This window comes from Labeo rohita, chromosome 24 (assembly GCF_022985175.1).
Source record: "Labeo rohita strain BAU-BD-2019 chromosome 24, IGBB_LRoh.1.0, whole genome shotgun sequence".
NCBI classification, from domain to species: domain Eukaryota; kingdom Metazoa; phylum Chordata; class Actinopteri; order Cypriniformes; family Cyprinidae; genus Labeo; species Labeo rohita.
This window is the reverse complement of record NC_066892.1, coordinates 6,409,390-6,428,868: the sequence shown is the minus strand read 5'-3', so window position 1 is coordinate 6,428,868 and position 19,479 is coordinate 6,409,390. Positions and strand designations below refer to the sequence as shown.

General features: G+C 33.6%; 2 protein-coding genes across 3 annotated transcripts in view; one reads left to right on the top strand and one right to left on the bottom strand.

The window, feature by feature from the left end:
• Positions 1-2,889: 2,889 nt before the first annotated feature.
• On the bottom strand, positions 2,890-4,609 carry eif1b (eukaryotic translation initiation factor 1B). The gene is made up of 4 exons (XM_051097584.1): positions 4,409-4,609; positions 3,511-3,674; positions 3,327-3,428; positions 2,890-3,231 (listed from the first exon to the last, which is right to left on the bottom strand). Exons 1-4 carry the CDS (start codon positions 4,437-4,439, stop codon positions 3,187-3,189), a joined length of 342 nt encoding a protein of 113 aa, XP_050953541.1. The 5' UTR covers positions 4,440-4,609; the 3' UTR covers positions 2,890-3,186.
• Positions 4,610-7,073: 2,464 nt separating this feature from the next.
• The window catches only part of yme1l1a (YME1-like 1a), a 416,634-nt gene continuing 404,228 nt past the window's right edge, over positions 7,074-19,479 (top strand). Inside the window, exons 1-18 of one of the 2 annotated variants that reach the window (XR_007825652.1) lie at positions 7,074-7,241; positions 7,929-8,060; positions 9,766-9,949; positions 10,328-10,429; positions 11,580-11,689; positions 11,800-11,947; positions 12,064-12,171; positions 12,283-12,456; positions 14,913-15,065; positions 15,145-15,277; positions 15,359-15,421; positions 15,645-15,757; positions 16,208-16,363; positions 16,466-16,617; positions 16,769-16,895; positions 17,250-17,323; positions 18,228-18,314; positions 18,394-19,270. Coding sequence is in view for 1 of the 2 variants with exons in the window: in XM_051098370.1 (XP_050954327.1) it covers positions 7,209-7,241; positions 7,929-8,060; positions 9,766-9,949; positions 10,328-10,429; positions 11,580-11,689; positions 11,800-11,947; positions 12,064-12,171; positions 12,283-12,456; positions 14,913-15,065; positions 15,145-15,277; positions 15,359-15,421; positions 15,645-15,757; positions 16,208-16,363; positions 16,466-16,617; positions 16,769-16,895; positions 17,250-17,323; positions 18,228-18,314; positions 18,394-18,537 (2,193 nt within the window). In the remaining variant the exon portion in view is untranslated. Of the gene's footprint in view, positions 7,242-7,928; positions 8,061-9,765; positions 9,950-10,327; positions 10,430-11,579; positions 11,690-11,799; positions 11,948-12,063; positions 12,172-12,282; positions 12,457-14,912; positions 15,066-15,144; positions 15,278-15,358; positions 15,422-15,644; positions 15,758-16,207; positions 16,364-16,465; positions 16,618-16,768; positions 16,896-17,249; positions 17,324-18,227; positions 18,315-18,393; positions 19,414-19,479 lie in introns of those variants that run through there. The other variant, XM_051098370.1, reaches the window with a different exon arrangement.

Here is a 19,479-nt window from a genome sequence, read left to right as displayed (position 1 = left end):
CACAACTATTTGAAAATCTGTAATCTGAGAGTGCAAAAAAATCAAAATATTGGGAAAATCCAATTAAAGTTGTCCAAATGAAGATCTTAGAAATGCATATTACTAATCAAAAATCAAGTTTTGATATATTTACGTAAGAAAATGTACTAAATATCTTAATGGAACATGATCTTTACTTAATATCCTAATTATTTTGGCATAAAAGAAAAATCGATCATTTTGACCCATACAATGAATTTTTGGCTATTGCTACAAATATACCTGTGCTACTTACCACTGGCTTTGTGGTCCAGGGTTACATATTGTTAATAACAATTTACTCATTTTGCTTATTAATTGTTTTGTTTTTTACAAAAATTCCATGAAAATCCATTAAATAGCATATATGTTTAAAATACTGAATTGTAGGTTTTTTTTGTTCTGTTTCTGTGGTCTGATGCTGGTTGTAATAAATTTTGCTTTTTGATCTTCATTGCAGATGTCATTTACCTCCACACCTTCACTGATTAATCATTTTCCACATCTTAAAGGTAATATAAACTAGTTTGGTCCAGTTAACCTGCTGAAACAAAATCAGCTGGTTTTACAGAGCTTTAGCGGATGGGGATGTCAGACCAGCTTTGTCACCAGCTAAACCAACTGAACACTAGACTGCAAGACTGACTTAGACTGGTTTAACCTTTTCTTTATTATTTATTTAGCATTTGCCAGCAGCATGATGAATTTTCCCTTTCATTATGTGCAAAGTGGACAGAGAAGCTGTTGCATGCATTTACTTCTCGGCCTGTTGGTCAGATATGACAGAAGTACTTGAACAACGTAGGGGTCTTTGTCACTACTATTATTTATTACCAATATCAAACTGCAGTGAAACAGCATCTGAAGCTGAATCACTGCTTATAGAGACGTAAGCGGAGAGGGGTGAATGCTCGGGAACGCAATACCACACAAAAACAATAACAGCTGGCTGGCCTCTGGCTAAACACAAACAAAAATAATGGAATCTGCTGACTGCCAGACGGGCATTTAACAGTTTTGTCCAATATCAAGCTCTCATGTGGAATTAATACAAATGCATGCATAGCCATTCCTTTCCTTTTTCATATTTAAACACACAATAAGCGCATAAAACTCACTGAGCTGTAAAATGGCTTTCAAGCCTCTTAAAAAGTGATAGAGATCAATTGCTCAGATATGAATGGACTGATTGTTAAAATGAGTGGGGGAAAAGACAACAATAAAGCATTAAGAGCAGGAAGTGTGTGCTGATGATTCGGAGACATCCATCATTAACTCTGTGTGTTTGTCTGGTGGAGGTAATGGAGTGAAGCGGAGAGGACGGTGGACAGCCCCAGGCATCCACACGTGCTCCGTCTGTTTCCGTCTTATTCAGACACCAGCCACTAAACTGCTGAGGCCAAAACTAAGCACTTCACTCCTACACGTTTTAATGGACAAACTGTCTTTGGTTTTTACAAGCTGGACTCTGAAAAAATAACAGATTACCCCGCATAGCGAGCGAATCTTTTTTAACTCGAACGATTCGTTTGAACCGATTCACAAGCAGCTATGGATTAGCTCACGATTCGGTTCTCGCATCAACTAGCAGTGTTTCTGTGGTGTATTAGTTTTTGAATGTTTTTGAATGCATTGACTGAAGATTATAAAATGGTGCAAAAATTCAATTAATGTAATTAATTTGTATTTATTTGGACTTATAATTACTGTTTTTATAGCTTGATAAAAGCTTCAAAAACAAGGCGATATGGCGTTTGGGAGTTATTATGAATATGTAAAAATGAGTGGTGATCATATTCATCTTATTTTTCTCGTAAGAGTGTCCAAATGAAGCTCATTACCAATCAAAAATTACATTTTGATATATTTATGGTAAAAAAAAACTTACAAAATACCTTAATGGAACATGATCTTTACTTAATATCCTAATGAATTTTGGCATAAAAGAAAATTCGATAATTTTGACCCATGAGTGTATTTTAGGCTATTGCTACAAATATACCCGTGCTACTTAAGACGGTCCAGAGTCACATTTAGGCTTATTCTTGCTGTTTTTATAGCTTGATAAAAGTCTAATCCCCACAACAGACAAAATTGAGGAAAATGATTCATGATTCACTGAATGCACTAATCAGTGAACAAATCTTTTAGGTAAAAGAACTTAAAATATTTGAGTCTTACGCTACGTTTTCACACTCGTGTTGTATTTTTGAGTTATTAAAGGACCTTGTGTTTACACGGATTACAAAAAGAAAGTGAGAGTTAGATTAACTGATGCAAAGTCCCAAATTATTATTTTTCAGACAGGTAAAATTGTTTGAAATGCCCACACGGACTCTGTGAAATTGGCGTCCCTCAGTCACGAACGCCATTCCATGCCCTTTAAAGAGGATTACGCTCATGTTTGAGCCTGGCGGGACAGCTAGGACACTGCAGACTTAGGCCACAGCTGAGAGGATTTCCAGCCCTGACAATGAGCCAAACTTCAAGAGAGTGAACAAAAGCAGTTTACCAACAAGAAACATTGTCAATACAATGAACTTCCTCAGAATAATGCACCACAAACATAAATGTAAGAACGTTTCATCAAACCTGTAGCCCATGCTAAAAAACAAGCACAAGTTGTTAAATTGCCATTAGAATCTAATCTAAATTGTTCATTTTTATTGCAAGACCAAAACATTAACAATACTTTGATTTCATACCAACTATGTGGAACAAAATGTACAAACACCCATTTAATTTGAGCTGTTGAGATTTAAACAAGCAATATTGGTGCTCCGACAGTCCTGAAAGTTAAGTCTTAAAACACTTTGCTACAATAAACCTCAAGTTTTATTAGGGAATGAAAGAGAAACAGTCACAAATGTGCAAAGTCACATAATTTTATTGTCCTTGATAAAAAGATATCGTGCAATCAAGTGTATCTAGCATAAAACATTCACAAGCATTAGCAACAAAGATTCAGCATCTAATTCAGACCAGCCTGGAATTAGTGGTCCACTTGAGGTCATTATGAAGATTCGAGCTTGAAATGATCGCAAAAACAAACCGTTTTACCCTGCTGTCAGTGTTGTTAGCATATGGTCACGAAAACCCTGCTATGAATATACTAGGATTGCTACATGCTGGTGCAGTCCTTTAGAAAGCCCCGGAGGGGCCAGCGTCTTAAAATCCGTGAACCTTCAACTGCTCCTCCTTTACAATGTTGATCTGCGAAATAGAGAATGAAAATGAGTAATTGCATACAAAACGGATTTGAGATGAAATCCAAAACCACATGGGCAATCAAATTAACCAAACTTTACCTCCATTAGGAACTGACAGATATTCTTCCTTTGGTCCCCCTGTAACTGAATCACCTCGCCATACTCTGGGTGCTCGATCACAGTCCCATTGCAGGCAAATTTCTGTTAAATAAAACCCTGCATTATTACTCAACCTTAAATAACACCAAGAATGAAAAACGCTTCAAACGATGTTAGAAAATACCTTCTTAAAGGCTTTTACAAGTTTCTTTTTATCATAATCATCTGCAATGCCTTGCACCGTGGTCAGCGTTTTGCGGCCGTTTCGTTGCTGAATCCTTATGTGGATTTTATCCTCAGTCCCAGCCGGGAGCAAGTCGTCACCCTTAGTTGCATCAGCAAAGGGATCTACAGTAAAACAACGGAAAATTTTAGTCCTGGTTGCAAGGAATGAAACTACTATACTAGTGCAATAAGAGCTGATGATGAACTGCAAGTCACACAATGGGAATGAGGTCAAATGATGAGCAACATATAATTGTGGGTTGCCACAAATACACGTTTTTTCCTATCATTCTGAGACTTCAGGCAAATTCTGGCCCTCACACAAACATGTGCAGTCATTTTATTTTTTATTTTATTTTTTTTATTTTATTTTATTTTATTATATATATATATATATATATATATATATATATATATATATATATATATATATATTATATTATATTATATTATATTATATTATATATATACACACACACACACACACACACACACATACATATATACATACATACATACATATATATATATATATATATATATATATATATATATATATTTTTTATTTATGGATACGAACTCTTAAAAAAGTAACCTTACACATATTAAACTAACAAGCAGCTATGGTGATCACAAATAGGAAAACACATGACTATAAATGCGCAGTTATTTTGCCCGTTTTAAAATTCTCTGATATTTTCCATGTTTTTAAACATCTAATCTAATCCCTCATTGCATCTACTATATTTAAATTCTGCATTCGCTCAGATGCATTTATGAGCACACAGAAGAAATTACACGGACAATGCTTGAGATGATTTCCGTTTGTAAACTCGTGGACGATGCGTGCAACTTACCGAAGGACTGGAGGTTCTGTATATTGGACATGCGATATTACGACGATTACTTTAACAGATGAAAGACGTCGGCGATCAGTGCCGTTTGGAGATGCTCAGATTTGTTGTTAGTTTATAAAACTGCGTCGACACCACAGACCGGCTGCTTTTAATCCGCCTGATGCAACTTCCAATGAGTAACGTGGATCACAGCGGAAGTGCTTTAATGCGCGATGACAAAAGGCTTTAAGTGCATTTGCAGCTGTATTTAATTTAGAATCATATGCAGACAAGAGAGCAGGATTATCGTTAAAAAATTAAATAAATAATAAAAAAAATGATCATAGCGAAATCATAGTAAAATTAATAAGTGCAAATCCCGTTTAAAAAAGTAAACTGCTGTTTTAAAAATTGCTGTTTGAATTATCCAAGGCGATTTTAAAAACAGTTAACATTATCCTACTAGCTATTTATTAAGTTAGTGATATATAATAAATAAAGAAATAAAAGCATAAAAGTTTTTAATAAAAAATAAATATGCATAGACTTTTAAAAGCCTTGTGTAAACCATTTAGGCGTATAATAATATTTTGATCTTTAATATTTTATCTAATAATTTTATTATTTTTATTTTGACTGCTTTATTGTCACATGGAGCGGGTACAAAATTAGTAAAATATGCCTCTCACAGCATAATAATATTTAACCAGGTGGTTAAATATTTATTTTCGATTTCTACGCTATTCATTTTTGTGAGGGTCTTTCAACAACCCGGAAGTAAAGCTAACCAGTCGCTTAGCTCACGCATTTACGTTTTCAGACGATTTCAACACGCCATTTTTGGTTATAGTGTAATTATATCATCACAATATTTATGTCTTCCAAAGTGGTGTATTATTATTATAAATAATAAAGATCATTATTTCCATGCTTTTAAAGGCAAAGACTTAAACAGTATATCCGGGGATGTGCGCTGCATTGGCCACGTGTTACACAGACACCAGAGGGCGATAAAGAGAGAATATTTAGCTTGTTTACTGTCATAATACAGGCACTATATTCCCGTTATAAAAAATAAATAAATAAATAAATAAATTCCCGTTATAAAATCCTCTTTGGTTATTACTTTACAAAACAAAAACAAAAACAAACAAACAAAAAAACAAGAAGAGAGGGTACATAAGCATCAGTTTACAGACAGTTTACAGAATATATCTTACACAAATATTTACATTTCCATATGATACTACAATGAAATGTTAATACAGAAATATACTTTGCAGGTAAGCACCATTATATAACTTTATGTGAAAATGTTAAGGGAGGAGCATATATTAATTGTTTTAACCACTTTACTATTTAGTTTTTAGTTACTGATTTTGACATCACATCTATATACATTTTAGTTTTTTTTCTTTCAAGGACTATAAAAAGAGGTTTGCCTTTTGTAAACTTGCATTTATAAATGTGAAATTTACATAAAAAAATTAAACAAAATTTATCATAAAACAAGCATCTTTTAAAGAGCAATCTTTAATATAACCCAAAATCACGTCTGTGAGATAAGGAAAATGTTTTTATAATATTATCAGCAATAAAAACTTTCACACTATTCCAAAAAAATCAGTATCAATTTAAAATTTGTGTAGAAATGCTTTTGTAGGATAAATTCTATGGATTAATTTAGCCTTAAATCTATTCTTTGTATAATTTGTAATTATTTGTACTTGTGATTTTTTTTTATTTATTTTGTTTATTGATTTTGTTTATTATTGTATTTGTTTTGATGTAAATTATATGTTATTGTCCTTGTATGCTCCTTGTTTTAAAAACTATAAAAAAAAATAAAAAAATAAAATAAAATAAAAATTCATTTGTGGTTGTTTTTGCTTTATTTTAAATGTATATTTTGATCTAAATAAGAAAAGGAACAAACCAGAGTGTCCAGCTTTTTAGCTTTAAATAGATTAACATGTTGATGCATTTCTAACAACTGTAATTTTATTCGCTTGTTACGTGATTATTTTATGATTTTATGTTATTGTTCATTAAAAACTGTTAATAAGGTAATAAATAACTAATTAAGGTATTTACTAAATATTTAGTAATATAAATATATATATATTTTTTTTTCCAAAATTATTACATGATTATTTTATGATTTTATGTTATTGTTTATTTAAAACCGTTCATAAGGTAATAAATAACTAATTAAGGTATTTACTAAATATTTAGTTTTTTAAAAAAAAAAAAATATATATATATATATATATATATATATATATATATATATATTTTTTTTTTTAAATAAAATATTATTTTTCTTTTTTTATTAAGGTAATACATTTTCCAAAATTATTACGTGATTATTTTATGATTTTATGTTACCGCTCATAAGGTAATAAATAACTAATTAAGGTATTTACTAAATATTTAGTAATATATATATATATATATAGTAATATGCGAAAAAGTATTTTGGAAAATGTATTACCAAAATAAAAAAGAAAAAATAAAATATTATTTTTCTTTTTTATTTTGGTTATACATTTTCCAAAATACGTTTTCGCACCTCAACGTTATTTTCCAACAGGCGGCACTAAAGTCAACGATTGTTGGTTTAGACCACCGCCGAAGAAGTGAAGACTCACGTAAGAGCGATTAAATCGCTGAATTTAACAACGTTGTCTTTCGGTTTCACAAAGGGAAGGGTGGAGTCACCGATGAGATTAACAACACCGCTTGTCATAACCTAAGAACAGAAGAGCAGCAAATCTGACAGGAGCACAAGAAAACCTCTCAACGAAAATCTAAGCGAAATATGTTTTCTCTTCCTACAACCTTTCAGTCCCAGGTATGAGGGTGTTTAATTGTTTTAAACAGTAGTTGCCAAAACGCTTTTTGGGAATAAATGAGCGGCTTTAGCGAGTAATAATGAAGAGAAACCGAATAGTGTGTCAATGAGACTCTTAATGACAAACGTTGATTTTATAAATGTAATCTGATTAAAATAGATATTTGACAGTAATATTGCTATTGAAAGTTTATTTCAACAGAAGCCAGTTTCTGGCCATGCTTGCGATGAACAGACCTGTAGTCACATCAAACAGATTACATCATCTGAATGACTGTTCATTACACCTGTATTCCTTAATTTTTATACATATGCTAAACAGATATCATATATACAGTACATATATTGTATTTTTAGTTATTTCTTTGTGTTTTCTGATGACATTGTTATGTAATTGTACCTATTATACAACAACAACAGCTGTTTAAGAGAGACTGAGTGTGTACGTGTCTGGAGGGAAGAAAGGGGAGAAGTTTCAGGAGTGTGTCAGTATGTCAGGAATGACATAACCAACCTACACACCAATATACTCTACTGGCAATCATATATAGAGAGCTTATCAGTCACTATATGATAACTTATAGACTGGCAACTTAATGCAATTTTATTTTTTTATTCGCTAGCATTTTTGAATCTAGGTTATCCAATGTGACCAAAATGTTCTCTCTCTCTCTTTTTTTTTTTTAGGGAACAGTGCCTTTGACCCATTTGATCAATGTGGTCCAGTACCTGAAGAGTTCAGCCAACACAGCCGTAACCACATCAGTGCAGAGTCTACAAAGAGACCTTTCACCTGAACATGACCCACTTCTCAGTGAGGTAGACAGTCACGACAACAGCACGTACTGTTTTACAGCATGTGTATGAGTTTTTGTTTACACTAGGGTTATTATAGTTAACTAAAAGCAAACATTTTTGTTACTTGAAATAAAATATACACTACCGTTCAAAAGTTTGGGGTCAGTAAGACTTGTAATAGTCTTTAAAGAAGTCTCTTATGCTCATCAAGGCTGCATTTATTTGATTAAAAATATAGAAAAACAGTAATATTGCAAAATGTTTTTACAATATAAAATAATGTTTTTTATGTTAACATACTTTAAAATAGAATTTATTCCTGTGATGAAAAGCTGAATTTTTATCAGCTGTTACTCCAGTCTTAAGTGTCACATGATCCTTCAGAAATCATTCTAATATGCGGATTTATTATTAGAATGATCAATGTTGGATAATATCAACAGTTGTGCTGCCAAATATTTTTTGGAACCTGTGATTTTTTTTTTTTTTTTTTTTTTTTTTTTTTCAGGATTCTTTCATGAATAACAAGTTTAAAAACTACAGTGTTTTTTCAAAATATAAATATTTTATAACAATGTAAATTATTTATTATTAAGTTTTAATAAACTTTTAATTATTAACTTAATACATCCTTGGTGAATAAAAGTATTAATTTCTTAAAAAAAAAAAAAAAAAGAAAGAAACAATAAAAATGTACTGACCCCAAACTTTTGAACGGTAGTGTATATAAACTGAAAAAAAAACACTTTATTGGAGCTAGTTACCAGTGCAACATTTCTATTTTAATTTAGTTTAACCTGATGTTCTGAAGTAAAACATGAATAAAAACACTACCAGTCAAAAGTTTTTTGGACAGTAAGATTTTTCATATTTTTTTTAAATAGTCTTTTCTGTTCACCAAGCCTGCATTTATTTGATACAAAGTACAGCAAAAACAGTAAACTTTTGGAATGTTTTTACTATTTAAAATAACTCTTTTCTATTTGAATATATTATAAAATGTAATTTATTCTTGTGATTTCAAATCTGGGTTTTTAGCATCATTACTCCAGTCACATGATCCTTCAGAAATCATTCTAATATTCTGATTAGCTGCTCAAAACATTTATTATTATTATTATTATTATTATTATTATTATGTTGAAAACAGCTAAATAGAATTTATTGGGTTTATTTGATGAACAGAAATTTCAGAAGAACAGCATTTATCTAAAATAGAAATCTTTTGTAACATTATAAATGTTTTTATCATCACTTTAGATCAATTTAAAAACAAAAAAATATATATACTGACTCCAAGCTTTTGAATGGTATAGTGTATGATGCAAAGAATTTACTCAACTGTTTTAAATATTGATAATAATAATAATAATAATGATAATAATAAATGTTTACTGCTTAGCAAATCAGCATATTAGAATGATTTCTGAAGGATCATGTGACACTGAAGACTGGAGTAATGATGTTGAAAATTTAGCTTTGATCACAAAGTTATTTTAAATAGTAAAAATATTTCACAATATTACTGCTTTCATTGTATTTTGAATCAAATAAATGCAGGGTCGGTGAGCAGAAGAGACTTCTTTAAAAAAAATCTCATTGTCCAAAAATGTTTGACTGGTAATGTACATATTACAAAATTTTTACAAAATGAAATGAAAAGGGAAAATCTAAAAATATGCAAAATATCAATATACTACAAGTGCTTACTGCTTTTTTTTCACAGCCCAAAGTAAGCTTAAAGGACCTGGGTCTGTCAGAGCTGAGGTTCAGTCATGTACACAATGTTCTGGAGCGCCTGCTGCCTTCTATAGATCCAGAGGAGAAATCCATCTCCAGTGCTGCTCAGAACTCAACAGCATGGAGGACATCTCACATTTCCGCCCCCTCCTTCTTCCAAAACAAATACGGTGAGGTTACCCACAACATGAGGTGATGAAGTCATGTTTTGTATATTTATTCCCTTACAAAACCTGTTTATGCAATCACACACAATCTTTTTTTTTTATCAGCATTGTGCTGTTGAGAAATTAAATATAGGAATTTGATACTGTGCTATTTTAAACCTGCTGTACTTGAATATTTTGTGCAGGCTAGATCACAAGTTGATAATAGGTAACATATTTATTAGGATGTTGAAATATTCTGTTTTATGCACTAGCAAGTTTAATGATTGCCAACAGCCAACAGTCTTAAAAAGCTTTTTTTCTTGTCCTTTGGAAATGAATGACCCATTCTGTTCTCCAAGTGGAGAGTAATGTAAGTTGTATGTCTTCTTATTAACATAGGGTTTTCTCACAAACACATGGGACTCTTTGGCTCTCCGCTGTTTCGTAGGCAAAGTTCCAGCCCTCTCCAGGCAGCCTGCGTAGATCTGCATCATCTGCAATGTAATCTTTACAGTAACGCATAACTCTTGACAATACCTCTAACTGTAATAGTGAAGTTCACACCACAACTACACTACCAGTCAAAAGTGTTTTAATGTTTTTAATGTTCTCTTCTGCTCACCAAGCCTGCATTTATTTGATCAAAAATACAGCAAAAGCAGATATTGTGAAATATTTTCGCTATTTAAAATAACGAATTTTTTAAAAATAATTATTTTTATTGTTTTCTGTTTAAATATATTTTAAAATGTAATTTATTTCTGTGATAAAAAAAAAAAATTTCAGCATCATTACTTCAGTCTTCAGTGTCAGATGATCCTTCAGAAATTATTCTAATATACTGATTTGCTATTCAAGAAGTAGTTTTTATTATAATTATTATTAATATTTAAAACGGTAAATTTGTTTCAGGATTCCTCGATGAATAGACAGATTCAAAGATCAGCATTTGTCTGAAATAAAAAGCTTTTGTAACATTATACACTATACCATTCAAAATGAGTCAGTATAAGTTTTTTGTTGTTGTTTTTGTTGGGAAAGAAATTATGGAAATTAATACTTTTATTTAGCAAGGATGCTTTACATTGATCAAAAGTGATGATAAAGTCATTTGTAACGTTACAAAAAAAATCTATTGCAGATAAATTCATCAAAGAAACCTGAAAAAATTCTACTCAACTGTTTTCAACATAATATAATAATAATAAAAATAATATATGTTTTTGAGCAGCAAATTAGAATATTAGAATGATTTCTGAAGGATCATGTGACACTAAAGACTGGAGTAATGATGCTAAAAATTCAGCTTTGAAATCACAGGAATAAATTACATTTTAAAATATGTTCAAATAGAAAACAGTTATTTTAAATAGTAAAAATATTTCAAAATTTTACTGTTTTTGCTTTTGGATCAGATAAATGCAGAAGAGAATCCATCCTGCTTTAAAGAGCTTAAACATTTAAAGTAACATACGAGAAAACTGCACCTGTGTTAAACGAAACTAGCATTCTGTTAGTGTGAATGCTAATAAAGTTATTGTTATAGTTATTGTTGTGAACAGGGCCTTTACTCAGTTAAATGCTGTTACATTATAGCTGCAGATGGATGCTTGAGTTTATTTTGATGTGGGTCTTCTTGTGTTTGTTATAGTATGGGTCCAAAACAGAGGTTTCAAGACAATGAGGTCCAAGACCAGACATCTGCCGTCTGATTTTGAAGGTCCAGTAGATGGAGAGAATTATACGCCAGCATTTATGAAGGTTAGTAAGCTGCATGACACTGAGGAAATACTAGTTAAGGCAGGCCTGGTCTCAGAAATACAACAGAAATGTCTCAATATGCTTTTCTGTATCTTTTTCTCTGTCCTCAGAGCCTCCTTATGAAGGAAAAGCGAGACATGGGAAGTCTTGAACAGTTACTGAAACAGAATAACTTGCCAGAATCTCAACAGGATGCTTTTAAGACCGGCTTCACAGAGGGCTTCATGAAAGCTCAGGCTTTGACACAGAGAACTCAAGGTAATGCTTTTAGGCCTTTTTAAAGCATTATTATCTAACATTAGCCCAGAGATTGTTTAATGGTAAAAATGTGAGTGCTCCAGGAACTTTATTCTTACTTTGTCTCTTTCTAACAGACTCTGTCAAAAGGACACGTCTGATTATTTTTGTCCTCCTACTGGTGGGTTCGTATGGTGTGTTCAAAAGCCCTCTCTTTTCGGGTAAAGGGTCGTTTTCCGACACTGGTTTGTTTCCCATTTTATTCTTTCCTTATATTTGCTTAAAATTTTGAATTCTGAGCAGATCATTACAATGCAATATGTTCAAGTCTTAATTTGATCTGTTTACCTGTGTAGTTCGTTTCCGCACCACCTCTGGTCTGGATTCAGCTGTGGACCCTGTTCAGATGAAGAATGTCACCTTTGAACATGTAAAAGGTGTGGAGGAAGCCAAAAACGAGCTTCAGGATGTTGTCGATTTTTTGCGAAACCCCCAAAAATTCACTGTGCTCGGTGGCAAACTTCCCAAAGGTGAAACTCTTTGCTTTATTTTCATTATAGGTTTTTTGTTTTTCGTTTGTACACTACCAGTCAAAAGTTTTTGAACAGTAAGATTTTTAATGCTTTTTAAAGAAGTTTCTTCTGCTCACCAAGCCTGCTTTAATTTGATCCAAAGTACAGCAAATGCAGTAATAAAAATATAGTAATATTTTACTGTTTAAAATAACCGCTTTCTGTTTGAATATTTTTTAAAATGTAATTTATTTCTGTTATCAAAGCTAAATTTTCAGCATCATTACTTTAGTCTTCAGTGTCACATGATCCTTCAGAAATCATTCTAATATGCTGATTTGCTGTTCAAGAAACATTATTTTCAGTATTGAGAACATGTTTTTCAGGATTTTTGATTCATAAAAAAATCTAAAGATCAACATGTCTGAAATAAAAAGCTTTTGTAACATTATAAGCTATACCATTCAAAAGCTTGGAGTCAGTAAGAAATTAAGAAATTATAGAAATTAATACTTTTATTTAGCAAGGATGCTTTACATTGATTAAAAGTGATGATAAAGGCATTTATAATGTTACAAAGGATTTCTATTTCAGATAAATGCTGTCGTTCTGAACTTTCTGTTCATCAAAGAAATCTGAAAAAATTCTATTCAGTTGTTTTCAACATAATAATAATAAATGTTTTTTGAGCAACAAATCAGAATATTAGAATGATTTCTAAAGGATCATGTGACCGGAGTAATGAAGCTAAAAATTCAGCTTTGAAATCACAGAAATAATTAAAGCTGCAAGCAGCGATGAAAGGGCCCTCGCACCCGGGCTCACCGCCGATCGGAGGCGAATGGTGGGCACTATGCTTTTCACATAGTAAATTTAGGAGGAATATGTCAAAGTCATTTATATGTGCCAAACTTCCTGCTGCCAGTTGGTGGCGCTATGTCTATAACTGAATATTGGCATGTAGATGTGTTTAGGCCAGAAGTTTTGTCAAATATATGAAGTTTGGTGCAGATTGAACACAGTATGCTTGAGCTAGTGTAAGACATTACATATCTTGCTGCCAACAGGTGGCGCTATGATTATATCTGAATATTGGTCTTTAGATGTCTTCAGGCAAGTACTCTTACCAAATATGTGAAGTTTGGTTCAGATCAGACATTGCATGTTTAAGTTAATGTAAAATAAGTCATTTCCTGTTGCCAATAGGTGGCGCTATGATAATAACTGAATATTGGCCTCTAGATGTGTTCAGGCCAGGACTCTTATCGAACATGTGAAGTTTGGGGCAGATCGGGCATTGTATGGCTGAGTTATAACAGCTTCTATTCCCATGGCGAAACATCGAACTTTGTCAGGCCGCCACGGACACGCCCTTCAATGAAAACTCAAGATCTTCACAATTTAACATCGCAAAGGCCTTTAGATTAGACTGACCATATATAATGTTGATTTCATGAAATCTGTAGGAGGAGTTTCTCACAGCGTAAAACATGTCACTTCCTGTTACCAGCAGGTGGCGCTATAACTATACCTGAATATGGTCATGGATATGTGTTCAGGACCAGAGTCTTGTCATACATGTGAAGTTTGTGGCAGATCAGATATTGTATGGCTGAGTTATAACAACTTCCTTTTTCATGGCGAATCATCGAAGTTTGACAGGCTGCCACGGACACGCCCTCCAGTGAAAACTCTAGATCTTCGCAATTTAACGTCACAAAGGCCTTTAGATTAGACTGACCAAATTTGGTGTTGATCTGAATAAATCTCTAGGAGGAGTTCGTTCAAGTACGATGCCTGGAAATGGCAAAAATGAGACAAAATTTGCTGGAAAAATAAAAAATAACCGACTTCCGGTTGGTTTTCAGATTTTGCCCCAAGAGACTTTTTTGTAGGTATTGGTGTGTTACATGTGTGTACCAATTTGCATACACGTACGTGAAACGTAGCTCAAGGCGCACTCCGCTGAAAGTGTATAGGTGGCGCTATCGAGCCATTTTGCCACACCCACTTCTGAAACCCATATCAGATGTAAATTTTCGCCGGTTCTGGTGCGTGTGCAAAGTTTCATGACTTTTCGTGCATGTTTAGGCCCTCAAAAATGCGATTCATTTTGGAGAAGAAGAAGAAGAATAAAAATAATAATAATAATAATAAACAGAGCAATTCCAAGAGGGTCCTCGCACCACCGGTGCTCGGGCCCTAATAATAATAATAATAAACAGAGCAATTCCAAGAGGGTCCTCGCACCACCGGTGCTCGGGCCCTAAATATTATTTTAAAATATATTCAAATAGAAAACAGTTATTTTAAATAGTAAAATTATTTCAAACTCGTACTGTTTTTGCTGTACTTTGGATCAAATAAATTCAGGCTTGGTGAGCAGAAGAGTCTTTAAAAAACATTAAAAATCTTACTGTTCAAAACTTTTGACAGGCAGTGTATAAAATATCTAACCTTGATGTGCATTTTAGGTATCTTGCTTGTGGGGCCTCCAGGAACAGGAAAAACCCTGTTGGCCAGAGCTGTAGCAGGTGAAGCAGACGTACCCTTTTACTACGCCTCCGGCTCAGAGTTTGACGAAATGTTTGTGGGAGTCGGTGCAAGTCGCATCAGAAACCTTTTCAGTGAGTTCTTTAAGGAAAAACATACTCTTGTATCACCCATAATGCTTCTGCTATAATAAATGACTCCTTTACTGTACAGAGGAAGCCAAAGCTAGTGCACCATGTGTAATATTTATCGACGAGCTGGACAGTGTAGGAGGGAAGAGAATCGAGTCTCCCATGCACCCATATTCACGACAAACCATCAACCAACTGCTCGCTGAGATGGATGGGTAAGTCAGTGGCTTTTAATGACATTTTTTCTTTTTGAAAGAATTTACACAGGTCTTATTTGAATATTTTGATGATTTCAGGTTTAAACCCAATGAAGGAGTCATTGTGATTGGAGCTACGAACTTTGCTGAAGCTTTGGACAAGTAGGTTTCTCCAGCCATCTGTTCAAGGGACAGTTTACTCAAAAATGAAAATTCTGTCCATAAATCCCATTGATATTCATCTTTAACTAAGAATATATGACTCTAGCTTTAACATAAAACTTATAACTGGTAGTTTCTACTGCTTTTGAGCGGTTTTACCCTCAAGTCACACAATCTTTGAGAGCCTAAATCTATAAACGTCTTATGATAATGTGTATTTCAGTGCTCTGGTGAGACCAGGCCGGTTTGACATGCAGGTCACCGTCCCAAGACCAGATGTGAAGGGACGCACAGAAATCCTGGAGTGGTATTTGAAAAAAATCAAAGTGGATTCCGGTAAGAATTATAATGAGAAACCAAATATGTGACCCTGGACCACAAAACCAGTCATAAAAATTGAGATTTATACATCATCCAAAAGCTGAATAAATAAGCTTATTAATGTATGGTTTATTCTGAGTGCAAAAAAAATTAAATATTGAGAAAATTGCATTTAAAATTTTCCAGATGAAGTTCTTAGCAATGCATAGTACTAATTAAAAATTAAGTTTTGATATATTTATGCTAGGAAATTTACAAAATATCTCCGTGGAACATTATCTTTACTTAATATCCTAATGATTTTTGGCTATAATTTTGACCCAAACAATGTTTTTTTTTTTTTTTACTATTGCTACAAATACCTGTGCTAGTTTAGACTGGTTTTGTGGTCCAGGGTCACATAAGCCTTAAAAGATTCTTGTTAGGGCAGTCCAATAAAATCATCTGTTTTTGTGTGTGTTGTAGCTGTTAATGCAGAGATCATTGCTAGGGGAACAGTGGGTTTCTCTGGAGCCGAATTGGAGAACCTGGTGAACCAGGCAGCGCTGAAAGCAGCAGCCGATGGGAAAGACCTAGTGACCATGAAGGAGCTGGAGTTTGCTAAGGATAAGCTCCTCATGGGTGAGGGCTGTAGTGATGCACAGATTACTCACAACATGTGATGTGGATTAATGCTTTGATCAAAGAGATTCTTTCCTGACATTCTCGTCTCTATCTGTCCAGGCCCAGAGCGCAGGAGTGTGGAGATAGACAAGAGAAATAAGATGATCACAGCCTATCATGAGTCCGGACATGCAATAGTGGCTTATTACACCAAAGACGCAATGCCTATCAACAAAGCTACCATCATGCCACGCGGCCCCTCACTTGGTCATGTGAGTTGGTCTTGGTGTTTCATTGTGATGTATTTATTTCACAATTAAAGCTTTTCAGCATTAGTTTTTGAATGGAATTGAAGATTTTGCTCTCCAGGGTTATACATCATAAACCCATTGAGCTGCTTTCTCTGATCCTCTGGTCTCTCAGGTATCCTTGCTGCCAGAGAACGATCGCTGGAGTGAGACACGGGCACAGCTTCTTGCTCAGATGGACGTCAGCATGGGCGGCAGGGTCGCTGAGGAACTGGTGTTTGGAAATGATCACATTACTACCGGTGAGAGGAGTCCCTAACCAGTGTTGGGTGTAACACGAGATACGTAATCAGATTACCTTTTTCAAATAACTAGTAATTCATTACTTTTTGAGTTTGGCAAAAATATAACTTTTTATATTAAAAACAAACAAACAAGCCCAGCCCAAATTGAAAAAGTAATGCAAAAGTAACGTAAAGTATTACTTTCCATAAAATGTAACTAAGTAACATAATTGGTTACTTTTAGGGAGTAACGCAATATTGTAATATTAATATTGTAAAGTAACTTTCCCCAACACTGTTCCTAACTGATCACTGCTACTTCAAATTCTTGGAAATATCAATATCATGATGTTTTATTTATTCCTCTTACAGGAGCATCCAGTGATTTTGATGGAGCCACTAAAATAGCACAGATGATGGTGACACGGTTTGGAATGAGTGACAAGGTACTCATTATGTGACTTTAAAAAATGCATAATTTAAGCTAGGGGCTCCCCAAACTTGTTCATGAGTTGATGAAAAAGTAATAAATAAAATTGTATTTATTAATTTAAAAAGCTAAAATAAAAACATAAAACACTCACAAAACAGATGCTAAAATTTATTTACCTCCATGCCATGTGTAAATTACCAGACATTAAAAACTATGAACATGCAAATGTGGTGTTAAATTACTGAAATATTAAATTAAATTTTATTTAATTAATGAAAATTAATTAATGAAATTATTCCAAACCCTTAAGACTTCGGAGCACAAATTAAGGTTTTTTTGATGAAATCTGAGAGCTTTCTGACCCTGCATAGACAGCAATGCAACTGACATGTTAAAATCACAATAAAAAGACATCATGTAGTTCTTCCTACCTTTCTGGGCCTTGAACGTGTCGGTTGCGTTGCTGTCTATTCAGGGTGCATTTGGAACGACATGAAGGTGAGTAATTAATGATAGAATTTTCATTTTAGGGTGAACTATCCCTTTAAAATCACAGTTAATACTGCAACTTAATTTTGTAGGTCAACTGGACTGTATTTGTTTTGATATATTTAAAAAGAAAGGTAGCAAATAGCTATTTGGAGACGCCATTTGAGACCTTCCACGTGTTCAAAGTCATTAGGGATGTCTAAGCGCTCACATTCCAGACTTAAATCTGTGTTTCATCCTAATCCTTTCCCCAGCACTCAGTGCACACTCCGCGTCCAAATATGAGCACCACACATGCAGGGTCTAAACTCACATCCACCCATCTGTAACGTCAGGATCCTGTCGTAATCAGAAACTTGTGTGAAGCCTTTGTGCATAACTATTGTACTTATAACTGCAGTTCACTCACCTCTCTGTGCTTTGAGCAGCTGGGGGTCATGACCTACAATGACCTGACAAACTATAGCCCGGAGACCCAGGCTGCTGTAGAACAGGAAGTCAGGGTGCTGTTGCAGGTAGGTGTTTAGTTTTTTTTTGTTTGTAAGTGATATTTCTGATGATTATGGAAATTCATCGTCTAACTGTCTTTTTCAGAACTCGTATGAAAGGGCAAAGAAGCTACTCAAGACTTACAGCAAGGAACACAAGCTACTAGCCGATGCTCTGCTGACTTACGAGACTCTAGATGCAAAGGAAATCAAAATGATCCTGGAGGGAAAGTCACTGGATCCCAGATGATGAAGACTTGGATTAACAGAGACATTTCGAGGCACAATCTTACTTTACCTTGTAAATATATGTTTGTAACAAGATAGGCTTTTGAATGAGTTTATAGCCTTCTCTCTTCTATTTTTCATTTTTCAGGCAACACGTTGGCTTTTAAACACTAAGCTAACAGATATTTTCTATTAATTTAAAAAGGTAAATTGATGCCAAAAGTACATATGCCTAAGCAGCAAACCAATTGGTAATGGCTATAAATGAATTAAACTAAAATCTTTGCTTTGTTTTAAGAAGCTAAGTATATAACAGGAAAAGGATGATGTTCATTACTTATTATTTGTTACCCAGTCACCAGATTAAAGCACTTTTTATGAAATGGAGAAAACAGGAAGCTCATAAATGGTGCATTTTCCTTGAAAGCAAACAGCAAACTGGGATGTCTCGTTTTCAATAATCAAAGTGTTTCAGATTGTTCACTTTTTCCATGCAACCTTAAACCACAAACCAATTACGAATGTGACGTCAGAATGTCAGTATTATTTTAACATCTACAGATACAGAATAAATATATCTGTAAATGCATATCTGAACAGTCAACTCAGAGTACTGTAGACTTTTGTTTCATGTTTCCAATGGACCTTTAGACTTTACTAGCCCCAATTTTGTTCATTAAGTTATTTATTTGAATCTACTCTTCAAGGGGTAGCTAAAAGCCTCTTGCCCTGCTACATTTTGATTGTCTGCATGTGTGTAAAAATGGCTCAGGTGACTGCACTGTTTATGTGTTTTTGACAAATTATTAGTGTGTTTTCTTTTGAAATTAATACCATGTTTATTTCTATTTCTGTCAATCAGAAATGAACATGGTTAGAGTAAATAAAGAAATTAAATAAAGCCTTTTGTCATTTCTTGAAAGTAAGAATGTTAAGCTGGGATTTTGTATGAGGTTTAAATGAA

Coding starts and splice junctions, on each gene's coding strand:
- eif1b (XM_051097584.1), bottom strand. CDS start 4,439: ATGTCCAATATACAGAACCTCCAGTCCTTCG. Junction 3,675..4,408: donor ACAGAACCTCCAGTCCTTCG/GTAAGTTGCACG, acceptor GTTTTACTGTAG/ATCCCTTTGCTGATGCAACT. Junction 3,429..3,510: donor TTGTAAAAGCCTTTAAGAAG/GTATTTTCTAAC, acceptor TTTATTTAACAG/AAATTTGCCTGCAATGGGAC.